Source organism: Girardinichthys multiradiatus, chromosome 19, assembly GCF_021462225.1.
Source record: "Girardinichthys multiradiatus isolate DD_20200921_A chromosome 19, DD_fGirMul_XY1, whole genome shotgun sequence".
NCBI lineage: Eukaryota > Metazoa > Chordata > Actinopteri > Cyprinodontiformes > Goodeidae > Girardinichthys > Girardinichthys multiradiatus.
This window is the reverse complement of record NC_061811.1, coordinates 24,047,208-24,074,662: the sequence shown is the minus strand read 5'-3', so window position 1 is coordinate 24,074,662 and position 27,455 is coordinate 24,047,208. Positions and strand designations below refer to the sequence as shown.

The window sequence follows — 27,455 nt, the reverse complement described above, 5'->3', positions numbered from 1 at the left end:
ACCCAGCCTCTAGTGCTGGGAATTCTGTGCTGGCTGTCCATTTTGCATGCTGCAATCGTTCTGCTCCTCTTCATCTTCTTCCTCCTCCTCGCTGACGAGAAACTCCTCTGGGGGCCAGCGAAGCTCTCCGCTCTCCACCTCTCCTTCTGTTGGCTCAACCACAATGGATGGGAGGCGATCTTTAAGTTTACAGCAACGGTCGAAGTCCGAGGGGTCTGGAAATATCTGGGAACGAAAGACATGGATTCTTAATCATTTATCAAGGGAGTTCACAGGAAGTTTACCAAACCACAACATGGGTTGTTTAGAAATAAGAGTCAGTTCTACCTCTGAGAAATGAGTGTGACTATTGTGGGTAGCTGTCTGCTAAATATCTCAGAGCTGACTAAGCATCCGATTAGAACTGATTACAAATTTGTACTTGACATATGGCAACCGGCACTTGCCCATCCCGCATTTCCTTAAGGAAATATAATCCGTTTCCTCATACTTGAGTATTTTGTAGCAGGAGACTCCATGCAAGCATTTTCAGTCATTGCCATCCAGATTCATACTAAATGCAATAAGTTTCCTTTCAGTGAACAGTCTTCACATTGGTAAATAGCCAATAATACATTTTCAGTTCAAAATGGTTTTTAAATCACAAAGACACAATGAAAAGGTAAATAGTAGAAGTGCTCGGAGCTGGTTGGGAACTCAAATCTGACGGTTTTTTTTTCTGATTAGTAGAAGCACCGTTCCCAACTGCTACGGACTAGCGCCAACAATGTTCCTCAGTGTTGAAGTAGTTACTGAGGGGAGCCATTTTCAGTGTGAACCAGGTGTTTGAAAATTAAGTCAGAGGAATCACAAATGGTACAAGAATGTATTTAAAATAAATCCAAAATTAGCAGCCTGAATAAACAGCAGACATGACTTAGTGGAAAGTACAAAAATGGTTTGGGTGGGTACCGGTCATTTCACGAAGCAGTCTCTCACAGGACATCAGCTTGTGGTGTTGACCCAGAGCAAATTACGCATTACAGAAAGGTTGCTGTGTTTTATCTTTTTGAGCCTTTAGTCTTTCTATCACAGACCATACTGGACTGGGAATATTAGCAGTTAGTGTAAGAGTTACTGTAAGGGTCTTCATTCTCTAGGAATACATACATGAAGACTATTGTTTAAGTTTAGCAACGATAACTGTGCTAATAAGACACAAAAGACAGATTAAAGTCAGTTCTAATTGAGTGTAATGGGGTGGAATTAAATCCTGCTAGATTTGTGAAAATGCTCAACTACAATGTAAAAAAACTGATTCACCCGTGTTTCCTTGTGAGTACAAAATGGTTTGAAGGCTGAAAAGTATGAAGAGCATGAATGAACGCGGCAATATGTTGATATGAAAGAGCGGTATGAAGTTGTGAATTGACCTGGAGCATATACAAATACGATACTTATGCTTCCAATAAAAATATCTAGTCACTGCTAACGACAGGAGGGCTAGAGAAATATGGTTTGAATACTGGTTATTATATAGTTCTTAGGGGAAAAGTCACATCAACTTTACAAAAAAGGAAACAGTGAAAGTTGGCCACGAATCTGATTGGTGCATCTCTATTGTAAAAGTTTTAAGAACACATTTGATTTGATGGAATATTAAGACCACAGTTCTAAAGTTAATAAACTAATTGAAATTAAAATGCTTGAATCTGATATGAAGGACATGAGAGACAGTTTGACAAACTACATCCATCGCCTGATTAACCTCCAGCTTTCTCAGAAGCAGGAGAACTTGCTCTGGGGAGGGGATGGGCTGCCACTTCAGGTCCAAGAAGAGCATTTTTTGCCATTTGGATAAAGTAGATTGATATATTTTTAGACCTGCACATTTCACGGCAAGTCACAGGGGTTGAGTTTGGAGAGGGGGGGGGGGGGGGTATGTTGCTGTCTGGGCACGGAGCCGAGTGGAAAGAGCATTCTACGAGCCGGAGTGAGACAAGCGATAAAGAGATCCAGCTGTGTGTCTGATTCTTCCTGAATTCCATAAGAGGAACAAAAACAAAAATGGAAAACCATAAATATGCTTTCTTCTCAGGTAAGTTAGGCTTGCACGTGCAGCAGCACGTCCGGTTTCCAAACACAGCAATTTATTTTATGTATGAATCCACTGTTGGCGTGTAAATTAAAGCTGCATCTGCTTTATTTTGCCCTGCATCGACTATACTTGATGTGCGTCAGCTGCAGAGTCAGACAGTGACTGACTTTGCCTTTGGATGAGTTTGCCAATGCATAATAGGCTGTTTCTTTTCCAGGGCAATGGGGTGGGGCAGCTGAATTATGATGCTGACTTTTGAAAGGATAACTCCGGGTCAATTTTCATCTCATTTAATTTCCTCTTGAAGGACCATGGGCTACATTCACTTTAATAACTTGTGCAAGAGCATCTGGAATATCATGCTCATGTCATTCAAGTCAGTATCAGCTTGAGGAAATGACTGGTGAAACCATCACTGCTTTATAGAGGGCTTCTCTATGGAAATCCTGGGACATTGGGCAATTGCCCAAGATGCTAAATTCACAGTGGAGAAGGCAGAGAAGAGGCACACTGGTGCTCCTTTTCTGCTGGCCTTTTCTCCTTCCGTTCCTCTCAGACTCACAGCTGGGGTGTAAACTAAGGAGCCATAGGAAGCGAAGCTCTTCCTCTGGGTCAGTCTACATCCTTTCTGCATGCATCTTAAGCTGGCAGCTGCTTACAGTTTACAAATGTACCGAATCAACAGCTCTAAATCTTAAATGATGTGTGATCTCCTTAATAACTCATCCATCTTTCCAAAATCAAATTTCTCACTTGCTACATACTTGCACTTGAACATTTTCAATATTTAAAGTGTCCCATTCATTCTCCTTCCTCTTTAGGTTCTAAAATGTGAAACTAAGAAGCTTATTAGCCTTTAGATAGTTTCTGCGAGAGATGAATGGAAATCTGGTGTTGATCAGACTCAGCAAATTTTCAAAAATCAGAAAAACAAAAGTCAGATATTTTTCCAGTCAATAAAACTCACAATGCACAAGCACTACTAGGTTGTGCAAATCACAACACTCTTCGGTGTTGAAGTTGTTACCGTTACTCAGCATTTCTTTGGATAAGTAAAGCATTAAAAATTAAGCTAGAGGTGTAAGAAGCTTCTCAAATTGAAACCATTTTCTTCAGACATGTCAGCTCTGGTCCTTCATGCAGCAATAGAGAGCCTGACATTGGTGGCTGTACTTTAAAGGTTACAGTCATTTCGTATCTACGTTTTGAGTACAAAAAGAAGCCGTTTGCCACCTGTCTTCAAATCATACCTCCCTTACAGATGTTCCAGCAAACTCAAAAGGGATGAAGTGAATGCAGCAGATAACAGGAAAACTACATTTTATGGTGGAGCTTTAACCTCTGCCGTTAACATTTATCACTGCTAGCAACGATTAGCACAACTAGCCTTACAACGCTAGAGAGAGTTTGAAATGTCAACCATTTGTTTTTAGCTTTCAAATAGTAAAGCTCAATTTTAAAGCTTCTCGCACATTATGTAATGTTAGCTCTGCTCCCAATACAAATAATCACTGCTAATGACTGGAAGGCAGGAGAAATGTTAGTTGTTAGCAGTTCAAAAAAGACTAAATCAGTATCAACTAAAATTGGCATTGACCTCTAAACGCTAATTGGTGCATCTCTAGTTTCTGCTCAAAGACAACCCTGTTGAGCTGACAGCAAGACAAAGAAGCTGGTAGCTGCTTGTCAGGACCACCAGATGGCTGCTTCCATTATCTGTGGATAAGTGGCATTTCTCATTTTCTCTGCAATATTCATTTTTTAACTAATCTTAAATCTCCTTTTCCTCAAACGATAGGTGAACATTTTCTGTAATAATTTTCTGGTATGAAATTTATATTTTGCAAATATTAAAAGGAAATATATTCTGAATTTTGTGATTGTTGCTAAACTGCTTTATTTTATGCTATTTTGCGTAAAGAAATATAAATTCTTAAAAATAAAGATAAATGACCTTGACACAAATTACCTCAAATGTTAAATCCCATGCCATTGCTGTTCCCTTTTGGCATTTGTAATGTCAATCCAGCTTATGATAATGACTGGATAAATCCATACAGTATATAATGAAATTCTACATCAAAATGCATGGGAAAGGCATTTAGAAAGAAAGCCATGTTTCACTCTCTGGTGTCCATGTGTGCGTGTTACCTGGAAGGAGAGTCTGTCCTTGCTTGGACTGAGCCTCATATCCTCCATGGGGGTGTTGCTGATCATCACCTCAGTCATATCTTGGACAGGCACAAACACTGGGCTGTGTGGGTGAAAGATGCAAGGTGTAGTGAGTGCACATTTGTGCAGAGGAGATGTATAGTCAGGAGTTATGACTTTCAAACACTGAGGTAAAATACACACTTAAGGCTTATATTGGTAAATTTATCACTGCGTTTTGAACCATATATGCATATAAAGATGGACAGTTTGCCCTCACGGATTGCCAGATAATTTCGGTCATAGTCAATGGAAAATGTCAGATGGGTAACAAAAAAAAAACAAAAAACAAAACAAAGAAAAAAACACCACAGGCAATCTATATGCAGATCAAGGCCCAAGCATTCAGTGCATTCACTTCCCTGTATGCACTCTACAGTTTTGTTTATTCTCTACGCATCTTGACCACAACAGACCAAAACATCCATTCCTCAGTCGGCTGTTTTAATGCACTGCAAAGCTGCAGCGCTCATCATGCCGCTTGCATAAGGTGGCTGATTCTAAATAGAGAAAGATGTGCTCTTGCACTTGCAGCTTGGAACAGTCATTATGAGAATGTGCTGGGGGCGTGTGGTGGTATTTGAATGGATAGGAACCTGATGCACATAAAGCCTGGACAAACTTTCCATTTCAGATATGTTTTTGTAAAACTTATGCCTAGAGCTTTTTAGCATTTTATAATAAAGTGAAAAAAATAGTTTGATACCAGTCCCTGAACAGACACGAGCCCTGAGACAAGATGCTGAGTAGCCTTCTCACGGTCTCTATTTAAAGCCAAGTGGTCAGTTTCTGGCCAAAGGGTTGTGGTTTGTGTGTCTATGGCTACTCGGGCCAACGAAAATGGAACCTAACAAGATGCTTGCATGTACCCGAACATTACAATTCACTTCTCTGAATGTCCTGGTACAGGATGTGTGGGGTTCTTTTGACCTACTTCTATTTTAAAATCTGAAAACGGGTAAGATAAAATTGTGTTAAGCAGTTGTTTAAGTTCCTGATAAAGTGTCATTAATTCATGGTTAAAACTTGAAATACAGTTTGTGGAATTTCTTGTACATTTATTCACCTTGTAGTGTGTACTTAAAGTTACTGAAACTAAAGTTTAGCAAAAGCCTTGTTAAAAGTTTCAATTGAAAATTTAGATGCTTCAGTAAAAAAAAAAAAAAAATGCAGTTTCACCAGTGTTGATTAACAGCTTGTGCCTCTAGTAAGCTACCTTTTGACGCATAATTTTGTAATTTTCACAAATTAATTACTACTGTGAATTGCCTATAGAAGCACAGCCTCTATGGGGGGAACGTTCTGCTTGACAGTCGTGCATATCCCCATTTTTATTACAGTCTGTACGGAGCAGAGGTGGCACCCGGCAAACAGGAAGAGCATGTTTTAGAAGCATTTAGAAAGTTGGATCCAAACAATTATTGGAAAATGTTACATACACATCTAGAAATGTAACACTTATGGGACCAAACTTTGTAGAGTTGTCTGCTAGGAATGCACTCTCATTACAGTCTAACAGTTGTTGAATATAAGGAGATTTGATCTGCAGTGAGACCCTCTTTTTGAACTAGGAGACGTAGCAAGTACCGTTTTGACATGGACAATATGACTCTCTGTCCAGGACGCTTCAGTGTCAAGGGGCCACACAAGTCCTAAGGACCTATTGGGAACTTATAAGTTACACTACAAACTTATTTTCTTTGTATGACCAATACATGAGTGGACAACTCAGGGTTGTGCAAACTTTAAGCACCATTAGACAACACAAAAATCAATTTCTAGGTCTAGCTATTCAGTGTGCATGCTCAACACCATGACTGTCAAATCTTGCTTAAGTTGGTAAGCAATTCTAGCTTACTAGTCAGCCAAATTAAACAGACTCACTGTTTAAAGTTGTATTGTATTTATAAAAAGGACAGTCATCAGCAGTCATAAGAAATTGTCATCAGCATACAATTCAGTCCATTTTTATTTTTTCTATAAAACTCAGGTGTATCATTAATCTCTGAAATGTTACCATCAAGTACAAATCAAACCTATATTCTGTGGTGCAGTCTAAAAATCAAGAACCTAAATTAACACATTGTCATTCGTGTCAGGGGAAATCATGTGACATGATTCATTCAATTTCAGCACATCAATAAACCCTAAAGCAAAGGCAAGTTCAATTTTTCCATCTCTAAAATGTTTACAACAGGTTGCAGTGTGGAGGGGAAATGTTAAAAGCAAAGAGCGTTCCTGTAAGCAACTGCTCCTGCAAAGGCCAGATCAACAGGGTGGAACAATAGAAGGATATCCAAAAATAAAATAAAATAAGTTTGTAGGCTTATGCTGTGTTTAGACTACGAAAAAAGAAAAGAAAAAAGAAGTGTGGATGCCATTGAATTCATATTGGTCCCCAAGGGGGACATGCAGAGAAGGAGGAGGACAGATGGATGAACACTGAAAGCAAGGACCTGAGGAGACAACGATTAGAGGGGAATGGACAGAGAGAAGAAAAAGAAAGATAAACACTCCGGCCTTGCCAGTCATATTTCTGGTCTTGGATCGTATAAACATCCTGCTCGGCTAAGAATAACAGAACATCGCCGAATGAAACATAAAGGGGCACAATGAGGAGGAAATGGGAGTGTACTAGTGACAAGTTGACCTAGGAAGAAACAAACGCCGTTGTCTCATTTCAAGTATCAAACACTGAAGGACGTGTCTTCAAGAGGGACACCCAATACCTTGAGGACACATTAGGAGCTTTCAGAGTCATCAACTGGCAATTAAATGCAATTGAGAAAAATCTTTTTAACATAGGCACTGTTCCATAGCAAGATACAAAAAACAATCTTAAATGACCTACTGGTCAACATTTACAAGGCTGGTGATACAATATCACAGGTACAATCACAAGAAAGTCCCTACAATATGCCCCAAAACAAAGTTAAACAATAAAGAGCTGATCTCTATCTATTGACTGCATGCTTCCATACTTTAACCCTTTCTCCTGAAAAAATGGTTCTGTTGGGCAGGTGATGTTCTGAATTTTGCAATATCAGTGATGCCTAATTTAGCTTACATAATCTGAAGAAGTAAGTTTAACCTTCAGACCCCTACAGTTTTGGATGTTTTTCAAAATTACAATTAGTTACATAATAATCCCATTCCTCTAACAATTGACCCTTTAACAGTCTGGTGCTTTTGCCCATAGAAGGTATGTCAGCATCTCTAATGCCATTTGCCAAACTATCTATACCTAACTAACTGATACACCTTAAGTCCTAATAATGACTAGCTCCCATCAAACATTGTGGGTTTAACAAGCCCAAGGAAGTTCATCTGTTCATACTGGAGCTTGACACCTGAGCAGACACTGCAGCAGTTACCGTACAAGTAAGTAATTTGCATCCTGCTTCATCGCTATAGTTTCTCCCTCAGCCACCCAGCAGTTCTCGCTACTACGATCATCAATCTTGACCTGTGTGGCAGCATGGGCAAAGCTGCTGACATTCCAGGCCCGTATTTTGCTTTTCGTCGGCCAAGTCACGTAGCTCGGCAGGCACAGCTGAGAAACACCAACACCATTCCTCCATCACAGAGTTCTGTCAGCTTTTTTAAAGACATTGTTTAGTAGCACATTGTCCTATGTTGTTCATGCATTTTGGTGACAGACCAAACTTTTGAGAAACATCTTTCTGTTCATCCCAAGGAGTGATTTTTAGGCTGGGCAACCGAAGCTCAAATAAATCACCTAAACATCCCAGTTATGCTACTTCATTTGACAGATTAGGAGCTCCTGCTATGAGGAAGGAAAACTTTCTCACAGAGATAAAATGACAGTAGAAAAGAATGTGCCAAGTGCAAGAAAGCAAAGACAGGAAAAAAAAAATGTGGTTACAGTAAAGAGCTAGATTGTTGACTTCCTGGTAGAGACAGGCAGAAGCCTTCTGAGGTTTTAATGGTGTTTGCAAAATGAAGTTTCAAAGCAACTTGCATAACCTCCTGACAGAGGGGGGAAACGTTCAGAAGCACAGAATTCAACTTTTGTGCAACCAGACACGATTAAAGTGTATCGAGTGACACACTGCCTCTGGATTTCAGTGCACCTGCAGCTACTTAAAAGACAAAGGGCAAAACAGGAAAAGCAAAGTGAACCTTTGTGCACTGACAGCTAAATGAATAAAAATAGAACGGAATGACTAAAGTCGAACTAATGTGAAGTCTCTAAAAAGCCAAATGTGGCCGCTTTTAATCCCGCTGGTAAACAGTTTAGGGTATGTGGGACATGGGGCGGGGGGCGTTGTAAGACTTTAATCTAAATCTTCAATCCGTGTTGCCCTGAAATTTTCCAAGTTCAGAGGCAACACCCCACAGAAAATCTCAAAGGAAACAAGAGTGGGTGTACAGCAACAAAGGTGGCTGATACAGAGGGAAATCACCAAAGTCGTCCTCAAGCACCTCTTTCACTGTTCTTTCCCCTCAGGTACAAACCCCGAAGTACAATGGATCATATCCGAGTGGTTTCACTTATTCGAATACAAGAACCATAAACTAGCATGAAAAAGCCCAGACAAGCAAGGCAAACAGGTGCTATTAAAAGAGATGCGAGTACTCACCAGTATATCTGCGGTGAAAATACAGACATGAATTCACACCTGCTGTCAGTTCTCTCAAATTTGATTAATTTTCTCTACTCTTTTTTTATATATATATATATATATATATATATATATCTTTTTGATTGCCTAAGCGGAAAAAAGGCGCTCCGGCAAAGCGAAAGCAACTGTGCAGCGTGTTAGGCAGCCTGAACAAAGAACGCGGTGGCACAAATTGATGCGTCTGATCGGAGAAACCAGCTGTGTTCACTATTTATGCGAGAGGCGGTGCGTTCCGTCAGTTGGAGATACACCTCCCCTCCACACAATCCAAAAATTCTCAATGGCAGCTCATTAACAGCGTCGGCCAATCAGAGCGCTTGTGACTCACGCCTCCATCTTCAGGACCCCGCCCTCAGCCCTGATGACATCAGCAGTGACAGGCAATGCTCTTTGGGAATGGAAAGCAAGATGCCGCGACATACAATTGATTTGTAGTCTCCATGGCAACAAAATGGAAGTCTTACCTCCCCACTCCCCTTGAATGACAAAAACATGCTGATTTGCCCGTTAGGTGATGCGTGACATTCATCCAAATGAAGAGGAATTCATTCACAAACATATTCCAAGGGCAAATCAATGTCTAGATCTAGCGATTCAGTGTGCATGCACAAGTCAAGCATAAACGCATCACCTACTGCCTTGCAAAATGTTAAACAAATGTCATCCAACTTATGAAAGACTTTTTTTCCCTTGCTCAGCCATGGTCTTCCTCTACAGCATTACTGATATTCGCACCTTACAAAATTGCCCTTTTCTCTGCTCCTTCTTGTACTTTTGGGCCAGAAAAGTAGGTAGGCCTCTACTGCCACCTTGTGACGAAAACCCAGCTGTTTAATTTACAACAGCAGTTGGCAATCCTGTTCCTTAGGCTCACTTACTATAACAAGCTTTTATATCTTCGACATCAGTCACTGACTGTTTAATAACTTGTTCTACTAGTCAGTCAAATTCAGCAGTAGCTCAAAAGTCCCCACTAGTATGCTTTATGATTCACTAATCAATGACTATTATGTTATAACAGTTAACTAGTTAGCACTATAAACCTCAAGATCATAACCATTTGATTCCCATTATGCCTACGAGTTCACATGCGCCCACCAGTTGACCAGTGCAACCTAAAAGTCAAACAGTCAACTAGTACTCTAAAACTAGTACTCTGAAATGCACACTTGTGTCAATGTGTTAAATAGTATGCAGGCGTAATAAAAGGCATTCTAAAAGGCCAATGAAGTGCACACTGGTTAACTTGTAACACGAGTTTTGGCCTACATGTGAAGTATTTCATTATTACTTACTTGTGAACTATTGCATCTAAAAGATGAACTTTGGGTAACTAGCTGACCAATATTTTGCCTTACTGGTTAACAAGTAGGATGCGTTTTGCCTTGTATACTTACAGAACCGAGTATGGCAAACCCTTTCTGGAAATATTGTATACCATTGAAATCCGCAGTAGTAGCTGAAAAGTCACAGCTTGTCTGGTTTTTATCACACTACATGACAAATACTGTGAGTTAGTAAATGACTAAGTCACACTAGTTAACTAGTTAGCCCTAAAAACCCCAGCATGTTAACCAGTTAACTCAGATTTTGTTTACTTTAGGTAACCTTTGCAACCTAAAATTTAACTAGTTGACTAGCAAAGTCCCACAATCACACTAGTCTAAAAAGCACTATAGTTAAGCTTTTGTGGTAATACTTATTCACTAGGGCAGCAGCAAAGTCAACTAGTTCGCAGGTAAAACTGAAAATGTGCACTAGTAAGGTAGAACACGCCCAGTAGTTTATTCATAACACTATTTTTAGCCCACCAATTAATTTGATATGTTTTAGATGCACTAGTTTTCTAGAAAGGCAGAAATCATCTTAGGTAGTTATCTGGTGTAAATGTAGGTAAATAGTTAACACTTTGTTCACACTAGTGGAGTGTTGTTGCAAACTAGTTGACACAAATTATGTTTTATATCAGAAATTTGAATATTTGCACTAAGTAGGTAAGGAAGTGATGTCAGGTTGTGTCAGCTTTTGGACTCTGTGTTGTTTTCTCCTCAGTTATTTTGAGTGTTAGGTTGTGTTTCTCTCCCTCCTCGTTCATAGCTCCTTTAGTTAGTGTTATCTTTCTTAGTTATGACTTAGTATGGTTTTCTCTTTGTTGTCATTTCTGCTATTATGATTATTATTATTGTGCTCTGTTTATCTTATTTCTCCAGCCCCTCTGGTTAGGTTGTGTTTACTTATTGTTTACATTTTATTTGTTTACATCCTAGTCTTCATGTTCTCTGCTTCCCTTCCTGTCAGTTCAGTCTGTGTGGTGTTAGGTTCGGTTACTCTGTAATCTGGTTTGCTTTATGGGTTCCTTGTTTCTTCTCAGGTAATGTTTCTCATGTTCCCTCTAGTTCCTCGGTTCTTGATTATTCTTTACTCTCATGCTTCATTTGGTTATATCTTCGTTTTGGTATCTTTTATTAGTCCTTCGTCATATTTTAAACTATGTATTGTTTTCACCTGTTCCCTCTGCCTCCCTGCCTCCTTGTCTCACATGTTCTTAATTCCTTTGATTACCTGCCATTGTTCTCCCTTAGTATATTAGTTGGTTTTGTGTCATTGTTCTTTGCTGGTTCCTCCCGATCACGTTACCTGATTATGCTCAGTGTTTGCTACGTTCCTGCAGTACAACTCAGTAAGTTTTGATTGTACTCATGCCTTACACCTGCAGTGAGTTCTGCTATGTTTTTGCTTGTTCATGACTTGTGAATAAATGTGACTTAATCTTAATCTGTACTTTAAAGTCAACTTTATATGTATTTTACATCAAATTCTCAATTTTTTTTCATTTCTTTTAATATTTTGTTTTTGTTTCATTTTCTACTATCCTGTTTCAATCTTTGGTAAAACATGTCATGTTCCTCTTGTGAATGAAGATTGGTTTAATAAATAAAACTGATTGACCAATTAATGCACATCTTTATAGAGGCAGGCATTTTATGACAAACACAAGATAAAGTTAAGTAATATAAACAGATCATCAAAACTATTTATACTCCTGGCAGATTTAAATTCAACGTGATCTTTTAACTTGACCAACATCTTTCTTCTAACTGGAAGTAATATTGACATTTTGGACAGCTCTTGCCAGAGCCCTAGTTGCACTGACACCAGTGGTCATGAAATGCTTTGAATGTCTGATAAGGGCTCACATGACATCACTCCTCCCCCAAAGGTTTCGACCCCCACCAGTTTGCCTATAGGGCTAATTGAGCCATTGAGGATGCTGTAGCCACAGCCCTCCATGCTGCACTGTCCCATCTTGAACAGTGGGGGAGCTGCAGTCGGCTGCTTTTTGTGGACTGTGGCTCAGCATTCAACACCGTCACCCACAGACTGGTTGGCAAACTGAGGGACATTCAACTGCCACAGTGTACCTGCATGAGGATCCACAGCTTCATGTCGGTTCACAGCTAGAGGGTCAGACTGGGTCAACATATCTTTGGCTCTCAGCCTCAGCACCGGCTCTCCACAGTGTTGTATGTTGAACCTCCTGCTCTACACCCTCTCTACCTACAACTACATCCCTGCTTACCACAGCAACACCATTGTCAAGTTTGCAGATGACACCACAGTGGTGGAGCTCCTCCCTGGGGGGATGAGTGCATCTATAGGGACGAGGTGGAGCGGCTGACAGCCTGGTGCACAGAGAACAACTTTCTACTCAACACCTCCAAGACCAGGGAGATAATAGTGGACTATAGGACAATGTGAAGAGACATTTAACAACTGATCATCAGCAGGGACTGTGGGGAGAGGGTGGCTGACTTCTGCGTCCTCGTTGTCCAGATCAAGGGGGACCTGACCTGGAGTGTGAACACCTATTAGCTGCTGAAACAAGCTTAGCAGAGACTGCTGGTGTCCTTCAATTGGATCTCTATTGAGATCATAATGATCTACAGTGTTTTGTGTGGTACACCAGCTGTACTGTGGCTCAGATGAAGGCTCAGAACTTTACAGTTCCCGCTGTCTCCAAAAAACCTACATCATAAAATACACGTCTCACCCGGGTCACTCTGTTTGCACTATTACCGTCAGGCAGAAGCTATAGATCAATTAAAGCAAGGACAAGCAGATTCAACAATGGTTTCTACTCCACAGCTATATCTGAACTTAACACAGCCAGAATGTAAAGGAGATGCAATAATGGGAATGTGCAATCAGTACCAATGTATGTACATATGTTTTTATTTTTTTCTTTATAACTGTTTATATTTTTTTGTTATATAACATCAATTATTTATTGCTATATGCACTGACCAGAAAGCTCATTTCTCAGTTTTGTTGTACTTGTAACAATGACAATAAAGGATATTCTAATTTATTCAAGATGGATTTGTTATTAAATGCCTGTTCAGCAGCCTACAGGGTGAAGGATAAGGCCATTTTCAAAACGGCAAGGTCTACAATTTCAAACAGCCTTATGAAAAATGCATTTATATAGTACAGAAAATATGGGGCAACACAAGAAACAACACACAAATGTAGCAGGAAATCCAAGAACTAACAGACAATGCAACAATAAGGCCGAGGGAAGCAATCTTTTTCTTCCAGAAGAGTTTCAACAACTTTTTAACCTCTTCAAAGTGAAGCATCAACTCAGTATACACTCTGGGGACTTTTCAATAGGATCAACCCACAAAAAGCGACAGGTGATAAAAGTATTCTTGGACCTTAAAGCTTGTGCTGGTCAGCTGCCAGGTGTTATATCTTTATTTCCCTTGGTGAAGTGATTGTCTCCATATGCTTCAAATCTTATATAGTAAAACAAGTAAGTTTAAAAAAAGGCTGTCCTGCCAGAATGACTACCAGCCTGACAGACTGACCCTTATAATATTAAATGGTTTCATACAAATTGTTAAACCACTCATGACAGTAAGCCTACATCTCTCTATCTGCGCCCGTTTGCCTCTCTCTCCAACCGCTTTATAGAGGATGAATTGTCCACCACCCTAAAGAACTCCCCCATGTAGGCAAGAAACGCACCTGAATAAATCAAACTTAATAGAGCACTTTTAATATGATTAAGTGTAACACCACATGCTTTACAGGGGTGTAAAACAGAAAGACAGACATTTGACCACTAAAGACATAAAATAAGGATCATAATGATCAAATTAAGTAGGCTGGAATCCTCTACCCTGATTGACCATTTAATGCCATCATTCTCCAGAGATTAATAGAAAATATTTTGCTGCTTGACTGATATAACATGTCTGTCAGTTCACATAGGAAAAAAACATATGTTGCAATGTTTAATGTTTTGCTGACGAAACCGACCACAAGATGGCACTAGCGTCTAAGAAGTTGCCAGGAGTCGATGAAATAGGGCTGAGGGAATATCATCTACACTGCATGACAGGAAATGAAGGACTTTTGTCTAAAACTGGTGCTTGTTTTTAAAAAAGAAAATAGAGTTTAGTATAACAAGATCTTACTTTTGTACTGAACTATATAGCAGGAACCTCACACAACAAAAGCAAGATAGCAAAAAATATAAAAAACAAAACAGAGTAAAACCTAATATAGGAGTAACAAATGGAAGTATTAGGTATAGATAAAAAACTATTAGGTTAATAATCAACCTAATTAGTCAATGAATTAAAGTTCATTGAACATTTTAATTTACGGGTCTCCCTTTTGACACACAGCCACAATGCATTTAATATAAAACACTTCATAAAGTGCCTAATGTCAGGCTGTGCATAGTTCTACAACTTGTTAAAAAATATATCCATACTGAGCACCATACAAATAGCAACAACAATGCCGAAATAACCAGTTTTTTGAAAAATAAATTTTAATGGCCAAAGTTTGCAGAGAATGTTATAATTAGGCCAAAAGTCATTCTTGACCCCATAAACAATACTTGCTAATTTAACTGTGATTAATGGTGATCAAAGTGAGTCACAATTTTAGCTTGGTAAGATATAATTATTACCCAAAAACATACCAACATTTTACCTACTCATTTGAGTCCTCTAAATGTAAAAGGTTTTCTTTTATTATCATACAATATTTAACAGCATACCCCTTAAATATTTTCACCATACTATATAAGCCTGACAGGCTAATGTGCAACAAGGACATTTCAACGAGGGGAACCAACAAATTTATCATATGATATCCAACACCAGACTGTTTAGGTCTCAGCAGCATCCCACAGTTAATTAAATCATAATTAACTGTGGGTTAAATTTCACAAGTCACACCCTGGCCCTGTTTACTGAGATAACTGTAGATTTAAGAAATGAGAACCAGAACCTGTCTAACTACATGAAGTAGGCTTTTGAGATCACAGAGCGCAACACATCAAAACCTGATCTAAAGAAATTCAAGAGCAGATGAGAAATAAGTGTTTAACTTCTATCAGTCTGGAAAAGGTTATAGAGCCATTTTAAGGGATTAAAAGGGGACTCCAGTGAACCACAGTAAAATTGTCAAGAAATTGAGAAAATATGTAACAGATATGAACTGCCATGGCTGGTAAACCAAAATTACTCCAAGAGAACATCAATAACTTCCTCAGGAGGTTAGAAAATAACTCAGTACAACATCTAAAGCACTGCAGGCTTCACTTGTCTCAGATAAGGTCAATGTTTATGATTCAACAATAAGACAAAACAAAAATAGGATCGATGGAGGAGTTCCAAGGTTGAAACTGCAGCTAACCAGAAAGAACACAAAGGCCCATCTCACATTTGCCAAAAAAACCATCTTGAGACTTTTCGGAAAGTATTCTATGGTCTGATGAGACAACATGGACAATTTCGAAGGTGTCTGCCCTGTTACATCTGGAGTAGAACTAAAACAGCATTTCAGAATAAGAAAGTCATTCCTGAATCAAACACTTTTGTCTTTTTTACTGAAATGCAGACCTGGGCACCTGCATTCATTATACTTGGCTGAATACAGCAAGCAGATCTTTTTAATGTTTAGGATGTCTTCAAAACTGATTTTACACTTGAAATTTGCATCAGCCATTACTTCAACATGATTTTGTACTTATTTCAGAGAAATGTTTTGTTCTCTACTACTAAACTGTACTACTATAACTTAGTGGTTTATTCAGTGACATGCGGCTCCCAAATATCATCCATCCAACTATTATCTACACCTGCTTATTCTTACAGGGTCGCAGGGGGCTAATGCCAATCACCAGCAGCCAGGACAACAACTACACAAGAACACGCTTACAGAGATTTTGTTAAGTAACCATCTAACCTCACATTCTTGCTTTTGGACTGTTGGAGGAAGCCAGAGTACCCAAAAAATAACAGACGCATGCACAGGGAGAACATGCTGATTTCACGTAGAAAAACCCCTGGAGAAGAATTCAAACCCCAGCAACAGTGCCACCAACTGTGCCACCATGCAGCCCATTCTAATCATCACTGTTAACCTATTAAGGTAACAGTTTAAGTGGCAGGTAACCCAGACGCTTTTGGATAACGGTGACTGTAGTGAATCGTGTTGCAGAAAAATAAAATGTTACACTGTCTTTAAACTATGAAATACATATGAAGCACGTGCTGGGAATTAACAAAGGTTCTAGTTCCTCATCACTACAGGCCATAGTTTGAATCCTAATGTACCACTCTTATCTCTCTTCCCAATATATTTTAAGTGGAAGCACAGATTGAGAAATTCCTATAATCTCCAACTAATTCTGCAAACACTCCTTATTACATTTGCATACCTGTGTTAGTTAGTTCAAATGCTAAAAGCTCAGAAATGTAATCTTTTAAATACAGCTAATGTTAAAATTGTGACTCCGTTTATTCATTTCAAAAAGGCATGCACAAACTGTTTTCCTATTCTTTTCTGTTTTTAGTTTTAGCTCTGCAGACAAACAGCTGTACATCTGGACTGGTTGGGACATCTCAGCCGAGCAGAGGGGAAATCAAGGGCCAACTGCTCGATGTGCAAATGAACAAAGCACTGAAAAGGACAGCGCCCAACAAGCACCCATCAAAGTAGGCTTTGGTTTCTTTTTTGGACTGCGATCACATCAAGTAGTGATGCAGCCACAGCAATGTTTGTTTCCTTCACTTTTTCCTCATTAGGGTTCATTGCCTTTGCTGCCTTTTCGCATGTGTTTGAACAGAAACCCTACGTTGGAAAGGTATCATAAATAAACTAAACTGGCTCTTAAAATATTTATCATTCTTCAAATTTTGGAGCACTTCCATTTATTGCAGTTGGAAAAACACATTTTTTCCTCCATTCCTCAGTCTGATTAATTCCATGTTCACATTGTTTTTGGTTGCATGTGTTTACATCCATTAGTGTAAGCATGTGCAGGCACTACAACACCATCCAGCAATGGGGGGATTTGGGCCAGTTTGTTTCTTCCTCTTGAACACAACTGAATGTTTGTGCATGCACGTTGCCGGGGGATATGTGATCGCTGGGAACGCTGCACGCCACGCTTGTTTGCAGGTGGTCTGTCCACACACATAGGATCCAAGCAAATTTAATATTTCATAGGAGCAGAAGCACATCATTGAGTCCACATGGCCCATCCAGAAAACCGCTCTGTGAACACTTGACTAAAATATGCAGCCCCCACCATTCTACACCATGCTGCTTGCTCACTTGCTGGGCCTCACAATTAAAATCTAACCACAGTCACAGATGTTGGCAGCTGTCTTCAACCCATGAGATACCTCTCTCTCATGCCTCAGTCTACAACTCTTTTAGTATGGAGTTCCATTAAAGCCTAAGGAGGTGTGAAAAAAATGAAAGAAGTTGTGTTTTATGAAATATTCAGCCACAAACTTGGATAAAAAAGTGAAAAGAGCAAGAGCTTTCCAAACCTTTGCATTTGAGAGGTTCTAGATTATGAATCAAACCTTTAGCTCCAAAGGTTTTAGCTTCCTCTGCATCTGTCAGAACCAGATAAAAAAACTAAATGTACTTTTGAACACCTCACAAAATCCACCACTCAGGATACAAGTTAAAGTATGAATTTCCTTCGCCATTTATCAGATTCCAGCAAGGCAAAAAATGGTGTTCTGTGTCCCCCGTCACGTGCAGTGTGGACTCAGATTCCAGCCAAAGAGAACAGAAGGAACTTCACCTGCACTATTATTCACAAAGGTCAAAGCTGATTTAGATTTAAAACTGAGGCCAAAACAGGGCATCTTGAAACTGTTAGGAAACTATTCCAGATCTTAAACAGACCAGGGGGACTGTGTACATCTCTCTAATTGCAGATGTCAATGTATGTACAAGCACTAGGTTTATAGTCAAGCTCCATTACTCCTTCCTCTGACCAAACACCATCTTCCTTACTTTTCCTTTCTGCCTTACTCAAACTCCTCTTCTTGGACATGAATATTGGGGGATTATTATATTCTACAACCATAAAGAATGTGAAGAAAAGTGTGAGCTAAAATAGCAAAAGTTTGCTGAGACAAACTATGTGGAACCACATGCTGATAACTTATTAAGGTTGTGTGACTTATTTGCAAAAAATATGCACAGCAAAACTCAAGATTGCATGAGTATGATCCATTCCCAACAATAACTCTCTCCAATGTTTTCTTTGTTTGGGGAGACAAATGAAGTCCTCTGTATGGAGCTAAATTGGGGCCATAAAGTTTGTTCAAACGAAAAAAATTTGAACCTGAAAAATAAAAGTTTGTTCAAACAAAAAAAATGTAAACCTGAAAAATAAAAGTTTGTCCAGAAGAAAACAGTTTGAACCTAAAAAATAAAAGTTTGTTCAAAAGAAAAACATTTGAACCTGAAAAATTATTTTGAACATCCCCCCAAAAATTTGAAAACTGGAAAAAAAAGTTTTGCAACTGAAAAAAAAGATTGAAGTTTTTTTTTTTGAACTTGCAGATTTTTTTTTTTCGGCTTCAAACGTTTGGCCCTGTTTTGGGGTGGGGAGGCGGGGCCTCAGATCACGGGGTGAGGAATCATGACTGACAGCTCAACACAGCGGCTGAACAACATATTCCCAGCTGTTGCATTCAGGGACCGTGGGAACTGGAATTATCTGTAATACATCATCAATATTCTATATATATGTGATTGGTTTTGAAAGATAACATGCTTCACCGATAGAAGCAGCTTACATGAATACACGACGCGCATCTCAGAGGAGAAAATATGATCTTGACAGATTTGCACAGCATTTTAAGTCCGTGTTGGAGATTTCCCATGCTCTCAACATCAAGCAAAAGAACCGCCAGACTAAGCAGCAGGAATGAAACCAGATGCCAAACGAGCCGGTATTTTCCAAATATCCTTGCATAATTAAGCCTGGACTTGTTTTCACATGGACTGGACTCGGGTTTCGGTTTCTGGTGCATTTTTGATTAAAACGTGTTTGGTCTCCATTTAGTGAAGTGACACAGCCAGGCAAACTGGCATATGGGCCAACCGGGGAAATCCCCGGTAATAAGTGCCACTGTTTGTTTTAGTAGCCCGGGCTTTTTTTTTCTGATCTCCGCTCTTCATTGTCAGCTTAGCTGGCCGCCCTGCAGCGCATGTTCATGTGTTACAGATCAGCTGTTCGCCAGCGAGCAGCAAAGTTGATCTGCCTGACTGGAGCAGAGGAGAGGTTTGTCCGAGCTACCGCAACCTGTTGGCGGTCAGACCTCTCTGAGTTTCTCCAGTCTCTAGTTTCCAGAAGCGATCACACTCTATCTAACACTGACTCTTAAAGGAACGACTCTCAAACAGTTTCTAACTTTCAGCTCCTTTAATCTAAATTAGGCAGAGTAGTGATTACAGAGATCAGTGCCGAGGCTCATCTCGGACCGTCACAGTTTGTAAAAGGATGAGGAAGAGCACCGAAAGAAGGTCACATGCAGTTTTATATCTGGCACTCCAATGCAATGGATGTGCCCTCCCTCAGTGTTTATTAGTAGACTGGTGTGTCACCACTGTGGTGTCTATCTGGTAGGTTGCTGCTGCATTCTAATCAAACCAGTTACAGCCTGTTCCACCATCAAACCCAGTGCCCCAGCCACAGGTCATTCATGACAAACCTTGGGCCATTTATCCTTGTAATGTGTGTCGATGAGCATTCTTGTCCTATTCTAACAAGAAAGAAACATTAGAACGTATGCATTATATCATTATGGTATAAGTGGGAAAAACAGCTATGAGTCATTTAAATAAAGGTTATCCTTAACAGGTTGATATGGCATAGTTGGTCCAGAAAAATATCAGCGCCCCAGAAACTGTCGCCTCTTGCGTACTTGATGTCGCGCTCGCCCTGTGTCTGTGCAGGGCGGTGGGCCGGTGGTTCAACTCGTGGGCTGGTGGTTCACTGGCTGAAGTGAATCACCAGCCCAGTGCCCTGCGTCTGTGAATGGCGGTTATTAAAAACGAAACATTCACAAAATAAGAAATGCCTAAGCCAGCGGTCCACCGGCGATTTCCCCGGTTGGCCCATATGCCAGTTTGCCTGGCTGTGAGTCACTTCACTAAATGGAGACCAAACACGTTTTAATCAAAAATGCACCAGAAACCGAAACCCGAGTCCAGTCCATGTGAAAACAAGTCCAGGCTTAATTATGCAAGGATATTTGGAAAATACCGGCTCGTTTGGCATCTGGTTTCATACCACCGCTTAGTCTGGCGTTTGTTTTGCTTGATGTTGAGAGCATGGGAAATCTCCAACACGGACTTAAAATGCTGTGCAAATCTGTCAAGATCATATTTTCTCCTCTGAGATGCGCGTCGTGTATTCACGTAAGCTGCTTCTATCGGTGAAGCATGTTATCTTTCAAAACCAATCACATATATATAGAATATTGATGATGTATTACAGATAATCCCAGTTCCCACGGTCCCTGAATGCAACAGCTGATATGTTGTTCAGCCGCGTTGAGCTGTCAGTCATGATTCCACATCCCCGTGATCTGGGCCACACGCCAAAACAGGGCCAAAAGTTTGAAGCCTAAAAAAATCTGCAAGTTCGAAAAAAAAAAACTTGAATCTGAAGTAGTTTTGAACTTATTTTTTCCAGTTTCACATCAGTTTTTTTTTTTCAGTTGCAAAACTTTTTTTTCCAGTTTTCAAATGTTTTGGGGGAGGTTCAAAATAATTTTTCAGGTTCAAATGTTTTTCTTTTGAACAAACTTTATGGCCCCAATTTAGCTCCATACCTCTGCTTCCAAATACTGTGGTGAGCAGAGCAGGTGAAAAGACTTACTCAGTCCTCAAACATCCCACACTGGATGATACTTTTACCAAATTGACGTTATCCATTCAGAGACCTGACTACATTAATGCTGTCATCAGCTGGTTTGAGAGTTGAGACTGGGATTGTCTGATACAGCTGTTAAAGATCCAGCACTGGAGATGGACCAATCCAAACACCAAGGTGAAATAATTTAAACTTTCCCCTTTTGCATCAGCATATTCATCAACATATTTGTACTAGCTCCATGTAGTTACAGTGCCTTGCGAAAGTATTCGGCCCCCTTGAACTTTTCAACCTTTTGCCACATCTCGGGCTTCAAACATAAAGATATGAAATTTTTATTTTTTGTGAAGAATCAACAAGTGGGACACAATCGTGAAGTGGAATGAAATTTATTGGATGTGTCAAACTTTTTTAACAAATAAAAAACTGAAAAGTGGGGCGTGCAATATTATTCGACCCCTTTACTTTCAGTGCAGCAAACTCTCTCCAGAAGTTCAGTGAGGATCTCTGAATGATTGAATGTTGTCCCAAATGACTGATGATGATAAATAGAATCCACCTGTGTGTAATCAAGTCTCCGTATAAATGCACCTGCTCTGTGATAGTCTCATGGTTCTGTTCAAAGCACAGAGAGCATCATGAAGACCAAGGAACACACCAGGCAGGTCCGAGATACTGTTGTGGAGAAGTTTAAAGTCGGATTTGGATACAAAAAGATTTCCCAAGCTTTAAACATCCCAAGGAGCACTGTGAAAGCAATCATATTGAAATAGAAGGAGTATAAGACCACTGCAAATCTACCAAGACCTGGCCGTCCCTCTAAACTTTCATCTCGAACAAGGAGAAGACTGATCAGAGATGCAGCCAAGAGGCCCATTATCACTCTGGATGAACTGCAGAGATCTACAGCTGAGGTGGGAGAGTCTGTCCACAGGACAACAATCAGTCATACACTGCACCAATCTGGCGTTTATGGAAGAGTGGCAAGAAGAAAGCCATTTCTCAAAGATATCCAAAAAAAGTCTCGTTTAAAGTTTGCCACAAGCCACCTGGGAGACACACCAAACATGTGGAAGAAAGTGCTCTGGTCAGATGAAACCAAAATCTAACTGTTTGGCCACAATGCAAAACGATATGTTTGCCATAAAAGCAACACAGCTCATCACCCTGAACACACCATCCCCACTGTCAAACATGGTGGTGGCAGCATCATGGTTTGGGCCTGCTTTTCGTCAGCAGGGACAGGGAAGATGGTCAAAATTGATGGGAAGATGGATGGGGCCAAATACAGGACCATTCTGGAAGAAAACCTGTTGGAGTCTGCAAGAGACCTGAGACTGGGACGGAGATTTATCTTCCAACAAGACGATGATCCAAAACATAAAGCCAAATCTACAATGGAATGGTTCACAAATAAACGTATCCAGGTGTTGGAATGGCCAAGTCAAAGTCCAGAGCTGAATCCAATCAAGAATCTGTGGAAAGAGTTGAAGACTGCTGTTCATGAACGCTCTCCATCCAACCTCACTGAGCTCGAGCTGTTTTGCAAGGAAGAATGGGCAAGAATTTCAGTCTCTCGATGTGCAAAACTGATAGAGACATACGCCAAGCCACTTGCAGCTGTAATTGCAACAAAGGTGGCGCTACAAAGTATTAACGCAAGGGGGCCGAATAATATTGCATGCCCCACTTTTCAGTTTTTTATTTGTTGAACAAGTTTGATACATCCAATAAATTTCATTCCACTTCACGATTGTGTCCCACTTGTTGTTGATTCTTCACAAAAAATTAGAATTTTATGTCTTTATGTTTGAAGCCTGAAATGTGGCAAGAGGTTGAAAAGTTCAAGGGGGCCGAAAACGTTCGCAAGGCACTGTAAATAATTCATACATCTCTTTTGACACCAAGCTTAAACAGATAGATAGTAATTGCTTCTTTATGCGTTTGGTCTCCATGTTGAATTTATGCAAACACATTAGCATTTGTATTGATGATTAGTTTTCTAGCATATATCTTTTTCATCTTGTATTTCTTTCATTGTTTTCTTTTGTCATTTTAGCATGGCTACCCTGACTTGGCAATTATATTCCAACTCTGCCTTGCATAAGTTATCCAAATGTATCAGATTGTGAGAACATCCTCTGTTCACAGCACTCTTCAGTTTACCGCAGCAATGTTTGGTCAGATTTCAATCTGAAATCCGGCTAGCAGATTTCAAAACTTTTATTTTCTTATGGCGAAGCTACTCATTTCTTGATTTGGATGTATGTTTGCACTTGTTATGATGTAGAAAAATTAAATTCCTCTTTTTCTTATAGTTTTGTTGCAGACACATGAAGATTTTGGGTAAATTTTATCCACCTTGAGGAAACCCCCAGTAACTGAGAAAAGTAGCCGAAGAGCATAATACTGCCACTACCATGTTTCACTGTGGGTATGGGATTCTTTTTGGGGGTGTGTTGTTTAAATGCCAAACATACCTTTTAGTATTGTGGCCCAATACTTCCAGTTTGATTTCTTTAGACAATAACACATTCTTCTACTAGGCTTTGCAGGTTTTAGCCAGGCATGGAAGTTTTCTTTGGAAGAAAATGCTTCTCTTTTTCAACCCTGCTTCTTAGTTTAACCAAATTGAGAATAAATATGTTTGTCACACAAAGAACATAACCAGTACTACATGGAGCATCTGGCACCTGCCTCAATGCTGCTGATGGCCTCTTGGGTTCTTGACTGTTTTTTTTGTGCATGTTTTCTTATCAATGGTGTGAACTGTTTTGATTTTCTATCAGGTTTGATTTTATACAGGATAAATATTAAAGCTGGAAATGTTTGTAAATGATTTATCGTGGTCTAAAACTTTATGTCCTAAAAACCTGGAATTTCAGCAGGGTTGTGGAACGTTTTTAGAGCCACTTATATTGTGTATCTTTTTACTGCTTGGAAATTAGACAGACACATAAGTTAAACACAAATCAAGTCTTAAATCACATTTACAGTGCCTTGTAAAATTATTCAAAAACCTTAACCCGTCCACTTTCATTATCTGCCCATGTTTGGTTTAGAGTTTTTGTTCTGTTTTCTTTCTCTGCACTGCCATGTTCTTCATTTGCTTTATTTCATTTCAGGTTTATTAGATTACTTTCCTAGATCCTATGTTTTATGTTTTAGTTTGGATTTCTCCATAGATCTGGTTTCTCCCTGTTTATGTAACTTTTGCAGTCTCATTGTTTACTTATTTCAGTTCACTTAGATGTCACCGCCCTACACTCCCTGCTCATTTATGTTAATTAGTCACTCTCCCTCAGTTACCCTCTACCTCTCTATTCCACCAGCTGTCCCTGATTCCCTCTGATTACCTCCCTTGGTTCATTGGTCCATACTCCTCGCTCTCTGTACCCTGTCTACTCACTGCTCTATGTCCTGAGACCTGCCTGTAATTTTACGTTTTCTGTCGACGTTTTGTAAGTTTCCCTGTTTTCATTAATAAACCCATTTATCTGCTCGCCATGCTATTCCTTCGCTTTTTTCTGCACTTTGGTCCAACCACAAGGTCACTTAACCTGGCATCCACATTTTGTCACATTACAACCACAAATTCAATGTGTTTTATAAAACTTTCATGTGAAAGACCAACTCAAATTACCACATAAATACATATAACAGCACCAGAACCGCCATTTTAGGGCTTATTTGCATTTGGAGGGAAGCTAAAACTTCACATCATATGGAACACACCATCCACACACTGAAACATGGAGGTGGCAGTATTACGCTGCGGGGATGTCTTTGTTCAGGAGAGACCAGAAAGAAAGCTGGTCAGAGTTGATGGGAAGATAGATGGAGCTACATGCAGTGCAATCCTAGAAAACCTTCTAAAAAGACTTGAGACTGAAACAGAGGTTCACCTTCCACTAGCAAAACGCCCTTAAACATATAGGCAGAGCTACATCAGCACGAGTTTGAAAAAAGCTTTTCCCAAACACTCTCCATCCAGTCTGACTGACCTTGACCTATTTTTACATGAACAATGGATAACAAAATTCTTTCTTTAGAGGTGCAGTGGTAGTAAAAGCATACGACAAAATACCTCCAGTTGTAATTGTAGCAAAACATATTCATCCACACTTTGTTTATTTGAAAAACCATGCGTCATTTTCTTTTCCTTTTAAAGCAATGTACTTTGTGTTATGTCACATAACATTTGAATAAACCTTGAAGTTTGTGGTTTTAATTTGATGAATGAATAGAGAAACAGGTCCATTTTAAAGGTCACTGTATGTAAACAAAACTAATGCATTAAAAAGCTTGGGAAACATCTGCACATTATGTGCAGCTGTTTTAAAAAATAGTTGATCATAGGAAAGACACATACTTGCAATGAAACATATCTGCAACATCATAAAACTATTCCTGGTTTAAAATTAGAGCCAACAGTTTGTAGTTTGATTCAGGCAATAGCAGGCTGGAAAGATGTGTTGTGCTAGTTGCTTTGTGGTGCTAAATGAGCAATGGGTAATGTGCAACTAGTTAGAATCAGTTTAAACACTAGAGGGTGGCCTATTCAAACAGGATTAGTTGTCTCCCACTTCAAACAGAAAAAACCTTTTCCTGCCCTGACAGACTTTTAAATAGAAGGTAGATGTAGGGTTGTTAAATACCTTTCAAAGGTCACAGAAAAACAACTTAAGGTTTTTTTTTTTGTCTCACCAGCTCTGAGTTACCAGTGAGGCAGATGTGATGTCTTCTGGGCTTAACGAAGGTGGGAGTGCCATTTTCCATGTTCGCAGGAGAGACAGCCAAACATGTCAGCTCATGCAGTGCATTGTTTTCAGGAGGAGAACAGCAGGGGCAGCAGAGGTTGGAGGCTGAAGGAGTCTGGAGGCCACATGTCACCTCTGCAGCTCAGCGCATGGGTGTTGTAAGCATTCACGTTAAACACTGACGCAGCAGCTGGAAATAGACCCTGTCCAAACACAGGGATTGGGTGTTGGACTGCTACAGAAAGCTATCCAGATGGGATTTCTACCAACATCCTCCTCCTGATCCATCTAGCTTTGGTGCTTTAAGGGTCAGACTACAATCCTGACCTCCAACTCCGAACTTCCAGCTTCCTGACCGGCAATATTTCTTCCTTATCCTTAGATTAAATCTATATTAAAATATAAATGTTTTAGACAGGGCGATGATGTATTCTGATCTCTGTGAATCAGAGATTAAAAGTACACTTAGAAACAACAACCTTTAATCAGGTATTAAAGAAATGTTTCATTAAACTCACATTTCTGTTTCAAAATCGTGTTTTTTTGTTGTTGTTGTTGGTCTGATGTAATATTACAATCCTGAATGTCATGTTTGCATAGCTGTAAGTGGGAAATCATCATAATTAACAGAAATAAAGGCTTGAAAACAGCAGTCTGTTATTAATCAATCTATATAATGGGTTGTACTTAGTGAATTAAGTTACTGAAAAAAGGTATAGTAATATTCTAATTTATTGAATATGACTGTATATCACTTCTTACTTCAAAATAGGAATCTCAAACCATAAAACAACAGGTGGTCAAGCTTCGCTTTAAAGTGATTTTTGTGATTGCTTAAGGCCCCCTGCTGGCCGTGAGGCCCCATTCATGCAAGACTGGTTGAAACATTTTAACATATATACTTGACATAGCTTTTCTAAGCATTATTATGTAAAATGTTATGTTCATTTTTCTGAGTTAAATAGCTCCTTTTGCAGGCTAAACATACTGGAAACAATTCAAGTAAACTCATTTGTAAAATCATTTGTTTACATTTTACCTTTCTGCAACTTTCTCTTGAACTTAACTTCTGTTGAAATAGAATGTTCAACACACTTCTTAAAACTGTCAATAGTTGAAAAAAGTATTCACATAGCTACACAAAAACAGCCTGAATTCACTATTTTAGGCATATGTTATTATCTTTGCAGAAGGCTTCACAGAAAGTTTAAAAAAATTACTATGGAAATTAAAAATTGAAAAATTAAATAAAACAATTATGACATGCGATTTAAGATATAACACTGGTAGTATTTTTAATTACTGGTCTACTCAGTAATTAAGTAGCAAGGTGTGGTGATGTAGTAATTCCTTGTAATGCAAAAGCAATCAAGCATAGATATTTGTGATGTAAACAAATAATTGCCCCAGAGATTTTCAAACAAAATTTAAAAATAAATAAAGATAACCTGAGTACTTACAAAATGCAGTTTTGCAATAATGATTTTATTCATTATAAGAAGAAAGCAATAAAACCCAGCGTGACCCTATGGGAAAAAGAACTG

At 39.3% G+C, this 27,455-nt stretch overlaps 1 protein-coding gene and 1 long non-coding RNA gene across 4 annotated transcripts in view; one reads left to right on the top strand and one right to left on the bottom strand.

The window, feature by feature from the left end:
* Positions 1-9,136, bottom strand: part of lbh (LBH regulator of WNT signaling pathway) — a 10,553-nt gene extending 1,417 nt beyond the window's left edge. The window contains exons 1-3 of the mRNA XM_047346264.1: positions 8,893-9,136; positions 4,229-4,331; positions 1-225 (exon numbers count right to left, since the gene is read on the bottom strand). The exon at positions 1-225 is cut by the window's left edge and continues 1,417 nt beyond it. Coding sequence (XP_047202220.1) covers positions 10-225; positions 4,229-4,331; positions 8,893-8,921 — 348 coding nt within the window. The 5' untranslated portion in view covers positions 8,922-9,136 and the 3' untranslated portion in view covers positions 1-9. The remainder of the gene's footprint in view (positions 226-4,228; positions 4,332-8,892) is intronic.
* Positions 9,137-11,193: 2,057 nt separating this feature from the next.
* Positions 11,194-26,560, top strand: LOC124855792. Of its 3 annotated transcripts, none has more exons than XR_007035152.1 (5): positions 11,194-11,649; positions 16,113-16,408; positions 16,814-16,955; positions 25,862-25,910; positions 25,984-26,560. It is a non-coding gene; the product is annotated as an uncharacterized LOC124855792 (long non-coding RNA). The 3 variants fall into 3 exon arrangements; XR_007035153.1 differs by lacking the exons at positions 25,862-25,910; positions 25,984-26,560 and adding exons at positions 17,046-17,104; positions 23,470-24,653; XR_007035154.1 differs by lacking the exons at positions 25,862-25,910; positions 25,984-26,560 and adding an exon at positions 23,470-24,653.
* Positions 26,561-27,455: the final 895 nt, after the last annotated feature.